General features: G+C 62.5%; 1 protein-coding gene across 2 annotated transcripts in view; it reads left to right on the plus strand.

Annotated features, from left to right (window-relative positions):
* HSPG2 (heparan sulfate proteoglycan 2) overlaps positions 1–16,855 on the plus strand; it is a 47,959-nt gene that overhangs the window by 14,657 nt on the left and 16,447 nt on the right. Inside the window, exons 11-53 of one of the 2 annotated variants that reach the window (XM_054085901.1) lie at positions 1,095–1,239; positions 1,955–2,103; positions 2,174–2,320; positions 2,385–2,548; positions 2,619–2,795; positions 3,130–3,326; positions 3,403–3,550; positions 3,630–3,757; positions 3,834–3,920; positions 4,007–4,065; positions 4,165–4,232; positions 4,876–5,016; positions 6,430–6,606; positions 6,686–6,865; positions 6,942–7,060; positions 7,143–7,254; positions 7,339–7,452; positions 7,529–7,644; positions 7,722–7,808; positions 7,911–7,960; positions 8,064–8,152; positions 8,240–8,380; positions 8,457–8,648; positions 9,302–9,394; positions 9,465–9,545; positions 9,640–9,870; positions 9,973–10,086; positions 10,176–10,303; positions 10,373–10,459; positions 11,688–11,914; positions 11,991–12,101; positions 12,178–12,278; positions 12,883–13,063; positions 13,993–14,052; positions 14,237–14,359; positions 14,446–14,586; positions 14,901–15,043; positions 15,129–15,264; positions 15,352–15,497; positions 15,581–15,719; positions 15,796–15,950; positions 16,278–16,416; positions 16,509–16,660. In XM_054085901.1, coding sequence (XP_053941876.1) covers positions 1,095–1,239; positions 1,955–2,103; positions 2,174–2,320; positions 2,385–2,548; positions 2,619–2,795; positions 3,130–3,326; positions 3,403–3,550; positions 3,630–3,757; positions 3,834–3,920; positions 4,007–4,065; positions 4,165–4,232; positions 4,876–5,016; positions 6,430–6,606; positions 6,686–6,865; positions 6,942–7,060; positions 7,143–7,254; positions 7,339–7,452; positions 7,529–7,644; positions 7,722–7,808; positions 7,911–7,960; positions 8,064–8,152; positions 8,240–8,380; positions 8,457–8,648; positions 9,302–9,394; positions 9,465–9,545; positions 9,640–9,870; positions 9,973–10,086; positions 10,176–10,303; positions 10,373–10,459; positions 11,688–11,914; positions 11,991–12,101; positions 12,178–12,278; positions 12,883–13,063; positions 13,993–14,052; positions 14,237–14,359; positions 14,446–14,586; positions 14,901–15,043; positions 15,129–15,264; positions 15,352–15,497; positions 15,581–15,719; positions 15,796–15,950; positions 16,278–16,416; positions 16,509–16,660 — 5,675 coding nt within the window. The remainder of the gene's footprint in view (positions 1–1,094; positions 1,240–1,954; positions 2,104–2,173; positions 2,321–2,384; positions 2,549–2,618; positions 2,796–3,129; positions 3,327–3,402; positions 3,551–3,629; positions 3,758–3,833; positions 3,921–4,006; positions 4,066–4,164; positions 4,233–4,875; positions 5,017–6,429; positions 6,607–6,685; positions 6,866–6,941; positions 7,061–7,142; positions 7,255–7,338; positions 7,453–7,528; positions 7,645–7,721; positions 7,809–7,910; positions 7,961–8,063; positions 8,153–8,239; positions 8,381–8,456; positions 8,649–9,301; positions 9,395–9,464; positions 9,546–9,639; positions 9,871–9,972; positions 10,087–10,175; positions 10,304–10,372; positions 10,460–11,687; positions 11,915–11,990; positions 12,102–12,177; positions 12,279–12,882; positions 13,064–13,992; positions 14,053–14,236; positions 14,360–14,445; positions 14,587–14,900; positions 15,044–15,128; positions 15,265–15,351; positions 15,498–15,580; positions 15,720–15,795; positions 15,951–16,277; positions 16,417–16,508; positions 16,661–16,855) is intronic. The other variant, XM_054085902.1, reaches the window with a different exon arrangement.

A 16,855-nucleotide genomic window follows, 5' to 3' on the forward strand; every position in this document is an offset into this window, starting at 1 on the left:
ACCAGGGTGGGGACACTGCCCAGGGACCCCTTGCCATGGCATCAGAGTGGGGATGGTACTGGGCCATTGACACTGTGCCCTGACACAAGGGTGGGGGCGTTGTGCCCGGGGTCCCCCTGCCATGGTATGGGGCTGGGGACCACAGGACCCAGGGCCTCCTGCCATGGCACCAGGCTGGGAACCCTGTGCTGTGACACCAGGGTGGGGACACTGCTGCCACGGCCCCCGTGCCATGGCATCAGGCTGGGGACGTTGAAGTTGCTGTGCCAAAGCTGTGCCAGAGACCCTGTGCCATGGCACCAGGGTGGTGACACCGTGCCCAGGGACCCTGTGCAACAGCACCATGTTGGGTTTTACCCTGGCGACCCTGTCCCCACGCCAGGCTGGGGAGCCCGTCCACCAGCAGTGCCACGATGGGGACCTGGTGCGGTGACATGGTGCTGAGTGCCGTGCTGCTGTCCCTGCTCTCAAGCCAAACCAGGTGGTGACGTGGTGCTGGTGCCCCTGTCCCTACACGGTGCCACACAGGGGACACGCTGCTGGGTGCCGCACTGGTGTCCCTGTCCCCCGTCCAGGATGGGGACCCTGTGCTGGTGCTTCTGTCCCCTCTTGGTACCACGCTGGGGTCCTGGTGCCATGGCAGGGTGTTGGGTGCCACACTGGTGTCCCTGTGCCTCAGCTGGGCAGGGGACTCGGTGTCAGTGCCCCTGTCCCCACATGGTGCCATGCTGGGGACCTGGTGCCATGGCACAGAGCTCGGCACCGCACTGGTGTCTTCGTCCCCAAGCCAGGCGAGGGACCTGATGCCATGGCAGGGTGCTGGGTGCCACACTGGTGTCCTTGTGCCTGGCCAGCAGGGGACATGGTGCCAATGCCCTGTGCCCACATGTTGCCATGCTGGGGACACAGTGCTGTGGCAGGGTGCTGGGTGCTGTAGTGGTGTCCCCATCCCATGGCTGGGGACGCTGTGCGAGTGCTCCTGTCCCCTCTTGGTGCCACACTGGGAACACTGGTGCTGGGTGCTGCACTGGTGCCGCCGTGCCACAGCTGGTCTGGGGACACGGTGGCGGGTGTTGACGTGTGTTGGCGGGCAGTGCCCCCGCAGGTGGTGACGCTGCCACGGGAGTCAGTGCGGGCAGTGCCGGGGCAGACGGTCACCTTCACCTGTGTGGCCACCGGCGTGCCCACCCCCATCATCACCTGGCGCCTCAACTGGGGACACACACCCAGCAGCCACAGGTGGGGATGGGGGCACTGGGCACTGGGTGAGCTGGGTGTGCTGGGCACTGGGTGAGCTGGGCACTGGGTATGCTGGGCACTGGGTGAGCTGGGCACTGGGTGTACTGGGTGTGCTGAATGAGCTGGGCGCTGGGTGTGCTGGGCACTGGGTGAGCTGGGCACTGGGTGTGCTGGGTGAGCTGGGCTCTGGGTGAGCTGGGCACTGGGTATGCTGGGTGAGCTGGGCACTGGGTGTACTGGGTGTGCTGAGTGAGCTGGGCACTGGGTGTGCTGGGCACTGGGTGTGCTGGGCACTGGGTGAGCTGGGCACTGGGTATGATGGGCACTGGGTATGCTGGGTGTGCTGGGTGCGCTGGGCACTGGGTATGCTGGGTGTGCTGGGTGCGCTGGGCACTGGGTGTACTGGGTGTGCTGAGTGAGCTGGGCGCTGGGTGTGCTGGGCACTGGGTGAGCTGGGCACTGGGTGAGCTGGGTAAGCTGGGCACTGGGTATGCTGGGCACTGGGTATGCTGGGTGAGCTGGGTGAGCTGGGCACTGGGTGTGCTGGGTGAGCTGGGCACTGTGTGTGCTGGGCACTGGGTGTACTGGGTTTGCTGGGTGAGCTGGATACTGGGTGTGCTGGATACTGGGTGTGCTGGGTGAGCTGGGCACTGGGTTTGCTGGGTGCTGGGTGTACCTGGCACTGGGGGTGCCGGGTGCCAAGCGTGCCGCCCAGGGTGTCGATCGTGAGCGAGGCCGGGCAGGGCACGCTGACCATCCGGGACGTGAAAGAAGCCGACCAAGGCGCCTACACCTGCGAGGCCATCAACACCCTCGGCATGGTCTTCGGCATCCCCGACAGCATCCTCACCGTCACCCGCCCTGGTCAGGATCTCCCTACCCTCCCGTCCCCATCCCACCATGGCAGCGTCACTGTCACCTCTTGTCCCTGTAGGGCCGTGCCCCGAGGGCCACTTCCAAGTGACAGGGACGTCACGCTGCCTGCCCTGCTTCTGCTTCGGCATCACCACCGCCTGCCGCGCTACTGCCCGGCACCGCCACCGCCTCCATCTCCGCTTCGACCGCCCCGACGACTTCAAGGGTGAGTGGTGGGGACAAGGGACGGGGGACAAGGGGTATGCCAGAGGCTGAGCGTCTCCCCGCAGGTGTCAACGTGACGGTGCCAGCGGCGCCTTCCTCGCCAGCGCTCTCGGCCACCCAACTCCATGTGGATGTGGGCGCTGAGGAATTTCAACTCCTGGATCTGTCCCGTCGCTTCCTGGCCCTTGATGCCTTCTGGGCACTGCCCGACAACTTCCTTGGGGACAAGGTGATGCCAGGGTGGGGACAGGGCTGGGGACGCCGGCGGGACAGCTGCTGACGGCCCGGTAATGCTGCAGGTGGATGCCTACGGGGGAACGCTGAGCTACGGGGTGCGCTACCGGCTGGGGCGGGGACCCCCCGAGCCCACCAGCCACCCTGACGTGGTGCTGCGGGGCCATGGGCGGCAGCTGCGGGCACGTGCTGGGGCCACCCAGCCTGATGTCCTCAACCGGCGTCACGTGCCCTTCACCGAGGTGGGTGGTGGTGGAGATGGGTGGTGAGTGATGGGCGATGCCTGTGGTGGTGGGTGGGTGATACCATTGGTGGGTGGATGATGCTGGTGGTGACAGCAGTTGTGGTGGTGTTGGGGTGATGGTGATGGTGAGGGGTGGGTGATGATGATGGTGGTGGTGGTGGGAGGGTGGTTGTGGTGATGGCCATAAGTGAATGATGCTGAGTGGGTGCTGCTGGCAGTGGTGGGTGGATGATGCCAGCGGTGCTGGTGGGTGATACTGGTAATGGGCCAGTGATGCTGGTGGTGGCAGATTGCATCACCTTAGGGTGATGCTGATGTCACCATCCTGGCAGGACCACTGGGAGGATGAAGAGGGTGCCCCCGTGAGCCGAGAGCTGCTGCTGCTGGTGCTGCAGGAGCTGGAGGGCATCTTCATCCGGGCAGTCTACGACGGGCGCATGGCCAGCGTGGGGCTCAGCGACGTGGCCATGGATGTCACCAGCCCCAGTGACACCGGCCTAGGGCCAGCTGGGCAGGTCGAGGAGTGCAGGTAACTGCCGGCAGTGGGATGGTGGGCTTGGTGCCACCACTGCCACGATGTCACTGTCATGCTGCTGTGTCCCCAGGTGTCCTGTGGGCTACACGGGGCTGTCATGCCAGCGATGCGCTGCCCGCTTTGAGCGGGTGACACGGGGACCCTACCTGGGTATGTGCTCCGGCTGCGGCTGCCACGGCCACTCCAGCACCTGCGACCCTGTTTTTGGGCACTGCCTGGTAAGGAGCAAGGAGTGACAAGGGGGCAGGGACATGGTGTGTGTCACTACCCCCCTGTGTCACCTGTGTCCCCCCCCAGAACTGCCAGCACAACACAGAGGGTCCCCAATGTGAGAAGTGCAAACCTGGCTTCTTCGGCGATGCGACCAAGGGCACAGCCACCGCCTGTCACCCTTGTCCCTGTCCCTACACCGAGCCCTCTCGCAGGTGGGTGCCAAGCCCAGAGGACATCACCCTCTCCCTAAATGTCACCGCCCGGTGTCACTGTCATTGTCACCTGCAGGTTTTCGGAATCATGCTTTATGGACACTGATGGCCAAGCCACCTGTGACGCCTGCGCACCCGGTTACGCCGGGCGCCGCTGCGAGAGGTGGGTGGAGGGGGTCCCTATAACCCTCCCCCCTGCCTCCAAGATTCCCCCACCCGTCACCCACCCATCGCCCCCCGTCCCCCCAGGTGTGCCCCAGGCTACGAGGGAGATCCCATCCAGCCAGGTGGAAAGTGTACCCCAATTGGTGAGTGGTGGGTGATGGTTTTGGGGTGCCCCTCTGCCCAGGGGTGGCCCTCCCCAACACATTGGGGGTGCCCTTCATCCTCACTCTTGCTGCCCGTAGGCCAGGAACTCATCAAGTGTGATGCCCGCGGCGGTAAGGATGCGGCTGGCGGCACGTGTCGCTGCAAGGTATGGGCACGGGGGATGGGGAGTGGGTGCTCCCGTCACCCTCTGCACCTAGTCTGGTTCCCAGGACACCGTGTGACCCCCCTGTGGTGCCCAGTATGATCCCTGGGGCACCCAATCTGATCCCACTGGCACCCAGACTGATCCCACTGGCACCCAGCCCAGTCCCTGGGGCACCCAGTGGGATTCCCCATAGTACCCAATGGGCCCCCTGGGACACCCAGTCCAATCCCGCTGACACCTATTCTGACTCCCCCATGGCATCCAGTTCCTGGGGTGCCCAGTCTGATGCCCCCCAGCACCTAGCCCAGCCCCCCAGTGACACCCAGTCTGACCATCTTCCCGCTACACTCATTCAACCCTCTCAGCACCCAGTCCAACCCCTCGTAGCACCCTGTTCGACCCCCCCATGGCACCCATTTCAACCCCTCTCAGCACCCAGTCCCACACCTCAGCACCCAACCCAGGCACCCAAGGCACCTATTCCGCCCCCCAGCACCCAGTCCAGAGCCCTCCCTCCCCAGCAGCCCCCACCATGGAGCACCCTTTTCCCAGCCCCCCAGCACCCCCTTTCCCAGCCCCCCAGCACCCAGCTGGCCTGATGCCCTGACTCCTGCGCCCCTGACGCCCTCCTGCCCTCCCGCAGCCCAACGTGCGGGGCCGCCTGTGTGACGCCTGCGCCGCCGGCACCTTCCACCTGAGCGAGGCCAACCCCGAGGGCTGCCTGCCCTGCTTCTGCATGGGCGTCTCGCGGCACTGTGCCAGCTCCGCCTGGAGCCGCCACCAGGTACCCGTGCCGTGCCATGTCATGTCGAGCTCTGCCATGCCACGCCGTGTAGTGCCGAGTGGTGCTGTGCCATGCCCTGTGGAATGGTGTGATGACACGTCATGCCACCTTGTGCCGTGCCGTGTTGTGCCATGAAATGCAGTGTTGTGCCATAACATTATATGTCATGCCATGCCATGCCCTGTTGTGCCATGCCATGCAGTCTCATGTCATGCCATGCTGTGCTGTGCAGTGTTGTGTCGTGTCATGCTTTGCAATGCCGTGCTGTGCCATGCAATGTCGAGCTATGCCATGTTATGGGACGTGCTATGCCATGCCATGTTGTACCATGTAGCGACATGCCAAGTTATGACATGCTGTGCCATTGTATGATGTGCCATGCTGTGCCATGCCATGCTGTGCCATGCCATGCTGTGCCATTTAGGGCCGTGCCATATAGTCCCATGTTGTGCTGTGCCATACTGTGCCATGTAGCACCAGGCCATATTGTGCTGTGCTGTGCTGTGCCATGGTCTGCCATGCCATGTCATCTTATGCCATGTTGTGCTGTGCCATGCTGTACTGTGCCATACCATGCCTGTCTTATTGTACCACGTAGTACCATGCCATACTGTGCCGTGTCATGCCATGCTGTGCCGTGCTGTGCCATATTGTGTGATGTGCCATTCCATTCCATGCCACGTGCTCGCAGCCCAGAAACCAACTGTACCCTGGGCTGCATCCAAAGCAGCGTGGCCAGCAGATTATAGAGGGGATTCTGCCCCTCTATTCCTCTCTTGTGAGACCTCATCCAGAGGATTGTGTCCAGTTCTGGAATCCTCAACATAAGAAGGATATGGAGTTGTTGGAACGGGTCCAGAGGAGGCTGCAAAGATGATCTGAGGGCTGGAGCACCTTCCATATGAGGACAGTCTGAGAGAGTTGGGGTTGTTCAGCCTGGAGAAGAGAAGGCTCCAAGGAGATCTTATAGTGACCTTCCAGTGCCTGAAGGGGCTATAGAAAAGCTGGAGAGGGACTGTTCATAAAGGCTTGTGGGGATAGGATGAGGGGGAACAGGTACAAACTGGAGAGGGGCAGATTTAGACTGGACATTAGGAAGAATTTCTTCACCATGAGAGTGGTGAGACACTGGAGCAGGTTGCCCAGAGCAGTGGTGGCTCCCTCATCCCTGGAGGGGTTCAAGGCCAGGTTGGATGGGCTTTGGGCAGCCTGATCCAGTGGGATGTCCCTGCCCATGGCAGAGGGGTTGTATCTGAGTGATCTTTAAGGTTACTTCTGACCCAAACTATTCTATAATTCTATGATTCTATGATTCTATGATTCTATACCATACCATGGCATGTAGCGCCATGCCATGCTGTGCCATGCACCACCCCGTGCCCATCACCAAGCCCCTTCCCGCTCCCCCTCCAGGTCCTCCTCACCTCCGAGGAGACACCGCCGCTGAGCCTGGCCAACCTGGCCGGCACGCACACGGTGGCCGACGGCGCCCGCTTCACCTCGGTGCGGGAGCTGCTCTTCGCCACCTTCCAGACACTGCCCCACGACGTCTACTACTGGGTGTTGCCCGCGCCCTTCGCTGGGGACAAGGTACCAGCACCGGGTCTGGCTGGGGGACAAGAGGGACATCCCCGAGCCTGGCTGAGCCTCACTGCATCCTGCTCTGCAGGTGACATCGTACGGTGGTGAGCTGCGGTACACGGTGACGTACCGGGCACCGGTGGGCGCACAACCTTTGCCGCGCCAGCCCGATGTCCTGCTGCAGGGCAATGGCATCCTCCTGGAGCACTTCTCTGATGCCAACCCCCGCCCCGGCGTCTCGACAACTATCACCGTGCCCTTCCGCGAGGTGAGGACTGGCCGGTGTCCCCCCCACCCCAGGATGGGTTGGGGATGCTGTGGTCACCCCCTGGTTGTGCCCGCAGCGCGCCTGGCGCCGAGCGGACGGGCGCGATGCCACCCGCGAGCATCTCCTGATGGCCTTGGCTGATGTTGATCTCTTCATGATCCGGGCTTCCTACTTGGACCAAATGGAGGAGAGCAGGTACTGGGAACAGGGGAAGGGACACTGGGAACACGGGGCTGTGGTGGGCAAAGTGGTGTGGATGTCCCCTGTCTCCCTGAAGATTGGCTGATGTCACCCTGGACGTGGCGGTGCCACACGCCACTGGCCGCCCGCGGGCACTGGAGGTGGAGGATTGCACCTGCCCAGCTGGATACCGTGGTGCCTCCTGCCAGGTGAGACCCTCAGTGTCCCCTCGCCCCGGCCCTGGGGACACTGAGCGGTGGCCCACCCTGCTTGTCCCTGTGTCCCCTCCCTAGGACTGTGACACTGGCTACACCCGCAGCACCACTGGGCTCTACCTGGGTACCTGTGAGCCATGCCAATGCCATGGCCACGCCAGCGAGTGTCACCCTGAGACCGGTGTCTGCCAGGTGAGCTGGGGACAGTGGGGACACCCTGGGGACCCCCATAGTGGTGCCACCGACGCTGTCACCTCCCACTTTGCAGGGCTGCCGGGATCACACAGAAGGTGACCAATGTGACAAGTGCCAAACCGGCTACTACGGTGATGCCACCCAGGGTACCCCAGGCGACTGCCAGCCCTGTCCCTGCCACGGCCCCCAGTAGGTGCCACCTCCTGGTCCCTTACGTCCCTGGGGACACCAGCAGGGTCTCACTCATCCCCTTGTCCCCTCCACAGGGAGACCAAGACCTGCTTCGAGGACACGGATGGGCAGCCCACCTGCAGCACCTGCGCCCCAGGACACAGTGGGCGCCTCTGTGAGAGGTGCCAGGGGAGCCCAGGGTGGGGGTGGATTTTGGGGTGCAACTCCCTCTCATTGGCTTTTTTCCTCATTCATTGGCTTTTTTTTGGTCCCTTTCCCTATAGGTGCTCACCTGGGTATGTGGGGGACCCGCTGCAGGGAGAGCCGTGCCGAGGTGAGCATCACAGGGAGGGGATAAAGTGGTGGCCTCTCTGTGGCACTAAGGGGGATGTTGTGTGTAATCGCTGTCATTGGCGTTTGTCCCCACCACCCCGCAGAGCCGGGTGTCCCTGTCGGGCAGTGCCAGTGCGACCCACGCGGCAGCCTTGGTGACGCCTGTGATGCCAATGAGCAGTGCCGCTGCAAGGTGAGCCCTGTCCCCCCACCTCAATGTCTCCCTAAGTCCTGATAGGAGGGGATAGGGTGATGTCACCTGCCTCCTGTCCCCACCCAGACCAACGTGGAGGGTCCCCACTGTGCCGCCTGCCGTCCCCACCACTTCCACCTGAGTGCCAGCGAGCCAGCTGGCTGCCTGCCCTGCTTCTGCATGGGCATCGTCCAGCACTGCACCAGCACCGCCTACGCCCGCGGCACCGTGAGTAGCCCCCCCATGTCCCCACGGTGGCCCCAGATGTCCCTAGCCTTGCTCACCTTGTATCCCCATCTCGTAGGTCCAGACGCCCTTTGGTCCCGGTAATCCCCAAGGATTTGCCTTGGTGAACCGACAGCGCAGCACTCGCGTGGGCACCGGCTTCAGGGTGGAGCCAGGCACCCCGCAGCCCAGCTTGACCTACGACCGTTTTGGGGAGCTGCCTCCTGACTCCTACTACTGGCAGCTGCCGCCGCCCTACCAGGGGGACAAGGTAACGGAGTGCCCCCACTTGGGGGTTTGGGGTGCCCATGGGAGCACCCAGCCTGCTGGAGCTGCACCTGCTCCCCGTGGGCACCCTGGGGTGCTTGTCCCACGGCTCTGTTGGAGGTGGGGTGGGTGCGGCATGCCCTGTCTCCTGCCTCTTCCTTTTTCCTTTCTCTTTGTTCCTTTTTCCTTCTTCATCCTCTTCCCCATTCCCATTCCCGTCCCATCCCCATTCCCATCCCCTTCTTTTTCCTCTTTCCTTCTTTTTTCCATATCCACATCCCCATCTCCTTCCTTTTCCCTTCCCCATCCCATCCCTTCCCAATACCCATCCCTATCCCTTCTTCTTCCCATCCCTTCCGCTCCCCATCCCCATCTCACCTTCTTTCTCTTCCCTTTAATTTTGCCCATCCCATCCCCAACGCCTTTCTCTTCCCTTCCCTTCCCCATCCCTATTCCCTATCCCTCTCCCCATCCCTGTCTCATCCCAATCCCATCCTGTCCCATCCTCTTTCCTTTCCCTATCCCACCCCGTCCCAATCCCATCCCCATCCCCTCCCACCCCATTCCCATTGCAATCCCTATCCCATTCCCATCGCATTCCATCCCCATCTCCTTCCACATCCCAGCCCGCCCCATCCCACCCCTCTCCTCGTGCAGGTGGGCTCCTACGGCGGGCGCCTCCGTTACACCCTGACCTATGTGCCAGGGGGGCAGGGAGCCCCCCTGCCCGACGCCGACGTCCAGATCACGGTATGGGGGTGCCAGGGGTGGGGCTGCAGGGTGGCAGTAGGACCCCCCCTGACTCCCCCCGTATCCGCAGGGCAATGACATCACGCTGGTGGCGTACCAGCCCGACCTGACCCCGCGCACCCCCCAGACCTTCGAGATCGTTTTTCGGGAGGTAGGAGGGGGGTGGTGGCTTCTGTCCCCAGTGTCCCCCGGCCCTGTGATGTGCCAAGTCAGTGCCACCCCTTGGCACCCTTCTCTGCCTGCAGCAATACTGGCAGCGGCCGGATGGACAGCCGGCGACACGGGAACATCTCCTGATGGCTTTGGCCGACCTGGATGAGATCCTTATCCGCGCCACCTACTCCACCAGCACGGCCGCATCCAGCATCTCCGATGTCACCATGGATATGGCCGTGCCCCCCCAGCCCGGGCTCCCCCCGGCCCCCGAGGTGGAGGAATGCCTCTGCCCCCCCGGGTACCACGGGCTGTCCTGCCAGGTGAGCCCCAACATCATCCTCAGCATCATCCCTGCTTCCCAAGGCTGTTTTGGGGGGGTCCACAACACTGGAAATCCCCCCTTTTTCTGCCCCTCCCACCAGGATTGTGCCCCCGGTTACACCCGGACTGGCGGGGGGCTCTACCTGGGGCACTGTGAGCTCTGCGAGTGCAACGGGCATTCCGAGAGCTGCCACCCCGAGAGCGGCGTCTGCTCTGTAAGACTTTATATGAAGCGTTTTTTGGGGGGGCTGGGAGGTCATCCCAGCTGTGCACCCCCAAATATTTGTGTATGTGTCTCTCCCAGGGATGCTTGCACAACACAGCGGGGGATTTCTGTGACCAATGCGCCCCTGGTTTCTACGGGGATGCCACTGCCGGTACCCCTGAGGACTGCCAGCCCTGCGCCTGTCCCCTCCCGTACCCCGAAAACCAGTGAGTGCCAGCACCAGGGCTGGGGGTGCTGTGGAGGGGACGCATCCCTACCTCATGCTGTCCCTGCAGGTTCTCCAGGACTTGCGAGAGCCTGGGAGGCGGCGGGTACCGCTGCACCGCCTGCGAGCCGGGCTACACTGGGCAGTACTGTGAGCGGTGAGGCTGCAGGGGCAGCTGGCACCCCCAAAACCCACCTCCATGTACCCACCAATCAAACCCTCCTGCTGTGTAGCCACCTCAAAACCCACCTCCATGTACCCACCTCGACGTACCCCCACCCAAACCCACTTCCTTATATCCACCCCACGCACTCACCTCTAAAGCCCACCTCCATGTACCCACCCCCAAAACCCCATCCCCATGTACCCACCTCAGTGGCCACACCCCAGTGAGCTCACCCCAACCTACCCACCCTGATGTGCTTACTCTAATGTGCCCATCCCAATGTGCTCATCCTTAAACCCACCCCAATACACCCCGATAATCCCACCCTGACGTGCTCACCCATCCCAAAGTGCTCACCCAGGTAGGCTCACCCCGATAAACCCACCTTGATCTCACCCCGCTGGGCTCCCCCGATGTACCCAACCCAAGATGCTCACCCTTAAACCCACCACGATGGGCTCACCCCACGCACTCACCCCAACATACCAATCCCAATTTGCTCACCATGCTACACTCACCCCAACGTTCTCTTCCTGATCTACCCACCCCAATATATACACCCGATGAGCTCACCCCATGGATGCACCCCAATATGCTTACTGGGATATACCCACCCTGCTCTGGTCGCCCCAATTTACCCATCTTGACGGGCTCACCCTGCTGTAATCTGATATAACCCACCCCGATATCATCCTCTGCATCTACCCACCCTAATGTTCCCACCTTGATGTTCTCACCCAAGCATACCCACCCCAACGGGCTCACCCCATACACGCACCCCAGTATGCTTACTGGGATATACCTGCCCTGCTACGCTCACCCCAGTATACCCACTCCAATGCACTCACCCTGCTGCAATCACTCCAATGTAGCCATCCTGACGTGTTCACCCCAGTATACCCACCCCAGTATACTCATCCCAGTACACCCACCTGACTGGGTTCACCCCATTATAATCCACCCTGATGTGCTCAACTTGATGTGCTCACCCCAAAGGGCTCACCCCAAAACCCACCCCAGTATGCTTACTGGGATATACCCACCACTTGCTATGCTCACCCCAGTATACCCAGTCCGATATACTCACCCTGTTATAACCATCCCAATATACCCATCCTGACATGTTCACCCACTCCGATGGGCTCACCCCCATATATTCACCCCAATATTCCACCCCTGCCCCCCAAGTTTACTCCCTCCCCGCCTTTTTCCCCTGCAGCTGCGCTCCCGGCTACACGGGCAACCCCACGGCGCGTGGGCAGGCGTGCGTCCCCGTGGGCTCCCCGATCCCGCTGGCCGTCCGTGTCCACCCGCTGCGCACCACGGTGGCCCAGGGCAGCGCGGTCACCCTGCGGTGCCACGCCAGCGGCGACCCCCCCTTCTATTACCACTGGGCACGAGAAGACGGACGACCGCTCCCCGAGGGCGCCCAGAGCCAGCGACAAGGTACTGGGTGGCTCAGGGACTGGGGTGTCCCCAAGGTTGGGGGAGATGTGGGATGTCACCTGTGTGTCCCCCGCAGGTGAGGAGCTGCACTTTGCCAGCATCCAGCCCTCCGAAGCTGGCGTCTACATCTGCTCCTGCCGCAACCTGCGGCACAGCAATGCCAGCCGTGCCGAAGTCATCGTCACTGGTAGGTCATTGTCACCGAGGTGGCATGGGGGGACACAGAGGGGAGGAGGGGGCTCAGCTCTACCGTCTCGGCACAGAGATCCCTGGCAAAGCCATCACTGTCACCGTGGAGGAGAAGCGGGTGCAGCGGGTGAAGCCTGGGGCTGATGTCACCTTCGTCTGCACTGCCAAGAGCAAGGTGAGCTGGGGTGGGACATGGCAAGGGCCAAGCAGGCACCCTTGGGTGCCCATGGGGACATGCAGGGCATGGAAACATCTCTGAGTGCCTGTAGGGATGTGCAGAGCGCAGGGACAGCCTTGGGTGCCAACAGGGATATGCAGAGTGCACAAGAAGACCCCTGGGTGCCCACCTGGACCCATAGGGACATCTTTGTGCCCATGGGGTCCTGCAGGGTACAGGGACACTCCTGGGTGCCTACATAGATCTATAGGTCACAGGGACATCCTTGGGTGCCCATAGGGACATACAGCACTTGAGGACACCCCTGGGTGCCCACCTGGACCCACAGGGGCACCCTTGGGTGCCCACGGGGTCACACAGGGCTCAGAAATACTTTTGGGTGCCCATAGGGACGTGGAGGGCATGGGGAAACCTTTGGGTGCCCATGGGGTTATGCAGGGCACAGAGACACCTTTGGGTGCTGGTGGGGCACTCCTGGGTGTCCAGCCGTCCCTCACATGTGCCCTGACAGGCATGTAGCCCCCCCCCATCCCCAGCAGCCCCCACTGCCCCACCGTGTGCCCATCCCCGTGGCCTCAGGCCTCCTGGTCTTTCCCCGCAGTCACCCGCCTACACACTGGTGTGGACACGGCAGAACCATGGGACGCTGCCGCCCGGTGCCGTGGACTTCAACGGCATCCTGACCCTGCGCAGCGTGCGACCTGAAGATGCCGGTGTCTACGTCTGCACTGGCTCCAACATGCTTGACATGGACGAGGGCACCGCCACGCTCTATGTCCAGGGTGAGCCCACTGTGCGCCCAGATGCCAGGGTGATGGGCACATGCGGCACCCGAGTACTGGAAAGACAGGGTGGTGGGTTCTTGGTTTCCAGACACCAAAGTGGTTGCTTTTACTGCCCAGATGATGGGATGGTGGTCATGCTCGCCATTCAGATCTTGGGGTGGTGGGTATGGTTGGCACTCAGACACTAGGGAGATGGGCACACTCAGGGCCCAGATACCAGGGCAATGGGCTGTCTTGGTGCCCGGAAGCCAGGGTGATGGGCACACTCTTTACCAAGATGCTAAGGCAATGAGTACAATCAGTACCCAGATGTCAGAATGATGGGTATGCTTGGTGCCCAGGTGCTGGGGTGATGGGCACACTTGGTGCTTAGATGCCAAGGTCATGGGCATGCTTGATGCCCAGATGCTAAGAAGGTAATACTCTTGCTGCCCAGATGCCAATTTGATGGGCAAGCTTGCTGCCCAAACACCAGCAGGACTGGCATGCTCACTACCCAGACACCAAGGTGATGGGCTTGCTTGGTGCCCAAAAGCTGAGTGCAAAGGGTATGCTTGCTGCCCAGACACCAAGGTGATGGGCATGCTCACAACATAGATGTGAGGGCGATGGGATCACTCGGTGCCCAGACACCAGGGTGCTGGGCATGCTGGGTGCCCAGATGCCAGGGTGGTGGGCTCTCTTAGTGCCTAGATGCCAGGGCAATGGGCTGTCTTGATGCCCGAACACCAAGGTGATGGGCTCTCTTAGTTCCCAGATGCCAGGGTGATGGACTCTTTTGGTGCCCAGACACCAGGGTGGTGGGCACACTCAGATACCAGGGTGGTGGGCACCCGTAGCTCCCAGGCACTGTGGCAATGGGCTTGGTTGGTGCGCAGATGCCAGGGTGATGGGCAGTCTCTCCTCAGACCCAAATCCTCTTGCAGCCCCCTCAAAGACTCAGATGTTTTACGGTCCTGTTGAGTTCATGGAGGGGCACAGACCGGGTAAGTAACCACAAGGGTCATCTTGGGGGGTCTGCATGCCCCCCCTCACCCGCTGCATGCCGGGGCTTCACTGCCCACCCCACCATCGGCCACACCATGCTGCCTCCCTGCTTCCCACTGCCTGGAGCCAGCGCTATGGGAGGCCCTGGCAAGCCCTGACCCCCCACCCCGGCTCTCACCGCAGCTGGCACCGCTGCCGCCCCCACCGCCACCGTGGAGCCGGCGCAGCTGAGCGTGGCAGCAGGGCAGCCGGCCGAGTTCCGCTGTGTGGTCACCGGCAGCCCCTCACCCACCCTTGAGTGGCTCGGTAGGTGCCTGCTGGGTATGGGGGGACACGGGCACCGGGCCTGGGGACACAGCGACCAGGGGTGACACCAGGCTGTGTCCCCACAGGCACACTGTCACCACGGGCGGTGGTGCAGGGTGGGACGCTGCGTTTCAGTGCTGTCGAGCCCGCTGATGAAGGGCACTACGCATGCCGGGCGCGCAGCAGTGCCGGGCAGCACACGGCGCGGGCCTTCCTCCATGTGCAAGGTGAGCATCGTCCCCATCATCACGGTTGTCCCTGTCATCCTCATTGTCCATTTCCATCTCCCCCATCGTCCTATCATCTCTCATCATCCCTGTCACTAACATCATCCCCATCGTCCCTATCGTCCTCATCATCCTCATCATCACCATCATCCCCATCACCACTATCGTTTACATCACCCCCATTGTCCCCATCATCACTGTCATCTCCATCGTCCCCATCATCACTGTGCTCTCTCATCGTCCTTGTCACTCCCACTGTCCCCATCATTCTGTCACCACTGTTTCTGCGCCCCCTGACCCCTGTCTTCCCGCAGCCCCTGGTGCCCCCCAGGTCCAGGTGAGCCCAGAGCGGACAGAGGTGCAGGAGGGCTCCACGGTGCGGCTCTACTGCCGGGTCTCGGGGTCACCCACTGCCACCATCACCTGGGAGAAGCAGGGGGGCACCCTACCACCACAGGTGAGCTGGGTGCCAGCACCCTTGGGTGCTCGAGGTGAGTGTGGTTGCACCATGGGTGCCACTTATGCCCATCCTTGTGCCACAGTCACGCACTGAGCAAGCTGACATTGCCACGCTGGTCATCCCCTCCATGACAATGGCCGATGGTGGCATCTACCTCTGCGTGGGCACCAGCTCTGCAGGCACAGCCCGCGCTGCCATCGAGGTGGCAGTGGTGCCAGGTGAGGCGGGTGTGGCACACCAGCAGGGTTCAGGGAAGGATCTGGGGTTCTGCAGCCTACTCGCGTCCTCCCTTTTACTCCCCACAGGCTCCATTGCACCCATCCGCATCGAGTCCTCGTCCCCATCCGTCACCGAGGGACAGACCTTGGACCTTGACTGCGTGGTGGCAGGAGCCAGCCCCGCCACCGTATCGTGGTACAAGCGCGGTGGCTCCCTGCCCGCTGGCCACCAGGTAGGACGTGGGTGGCCTGGGCAGCTCCCCAAATCCTGCCGTTTCCCCCGCTATGTGACACCAAGGCATGTCCTCAACCCCAGGTCTCGGGGTCCCGACTGCGTGTCCCCCATGTCACGGCGGCCGATTCCGGGGAGTATGTGTGCCGGGCAAGCTTGGGCACCACTGTCCGGGAGGCATCCGTCTTTGTCACTGTCGTGGCCGGATCTGGCTCGTCCTATGGTGAGCCTGGGCTCAGCAGCACTTGGGGGGACATCCTGGTCCCAGACAGGCCATCATGGCTTCATCCTGTCCCCAGGGCCACCGGCTTCGGGGGTCCCCGTCCGGATTGAGGCTTCCTCATCCACCGTGGCCGAGGGACAGAGCCTGGACCTCAATTGCGCGGTGGCCGGGCAGGGCCAGGCCACCATCACCTGGTACAAGCGTGGAGGAGCCCTCCCGGCCAAGCACCAGGTAGGGGACACCAGAGGGAGGTGTCACCAAGGGAGTGGCTGGGGTTGGTGCACAGCCCTGTGCAAGCCCAGGTGGCCCCATGCAAGATCAGGTGGCCCCGTGCAAGGCTATGTGGTCCCATGCAAGGCTAGGTGGACCCATGCAAGCTCAGGTGGCCCCTGCAAACCCAGCTGGCACTGTTGCAAGCCCAAGCGGCTCTGTGCAAGCCCAAGTGGCACTGGTGCAAACTGGAGTGGTCCTGTGCAAGCCCAGTGGCCCCCATTGCAAGGCCCAGCAGCCCCATAGAAGCCCAGATGGCCCTGGTGACCCCGTGTCCCCTCCCTGCAGGTGTCTGGCTCCCGGCTGCGGCTGCTGCAAGTGACAACAGCCGACTCGGGCGAGTACGTGTGCCGGGTGACCAGTGGGGCCACCATCAAGGAAACAGCTGTCATGGTGACGATCCAGCCCAGCAGTGCCAGCGCCTACTGTGAGTGGGTGGCAGCGCCACTGGGGGCTCCTCCCCACATGCCAAGAGGCTCTGCTGTGTCATTGGTGTCACCCTCTTGTCTCGGTCCCCAGCCCCAGGCAGCACCACCCCCCTGCGCATCGAGTCCCCGTCCTCCACAGTGACCGAAGGACAGACCCTGGACCTCAACTGTGTCATTGCCAGCCCCGCGCAGGCCACCGTCACCTGGTACAAGCGTGGGGGGTCCCTTCCGGCCAAGCACCAGGTAAGGGGACATGGATGTCCCCAAGGGGACAGTTGGGGTTGACCCATGGCTCTGTGCAAGGCAAGGTGGCCCCATTCAAGCCCAGGTGGCCCTGTGCAAGGTCAGGTTGCCCATGCAAGCCAGGGTGGCCCAATGGAAGCCCTGGTGACCCATGGGATCCCAAATGACCCCATACAAGCCCAAGTAAGCCCCTGC

This window comes from Cuculus canorus, chromosome 21 (assembly GCF_017976375.1).
Source record: "Cuculus canorus isolate bCucCan1 chromosome 21, bCucCan1.pri, whole genome shotgun sequence".
NCBI lineage: Eukaryota > Metazoa > Chordata > Aves > Cuculiformes > Cuculidae > Cuculus > Cuculus canorus.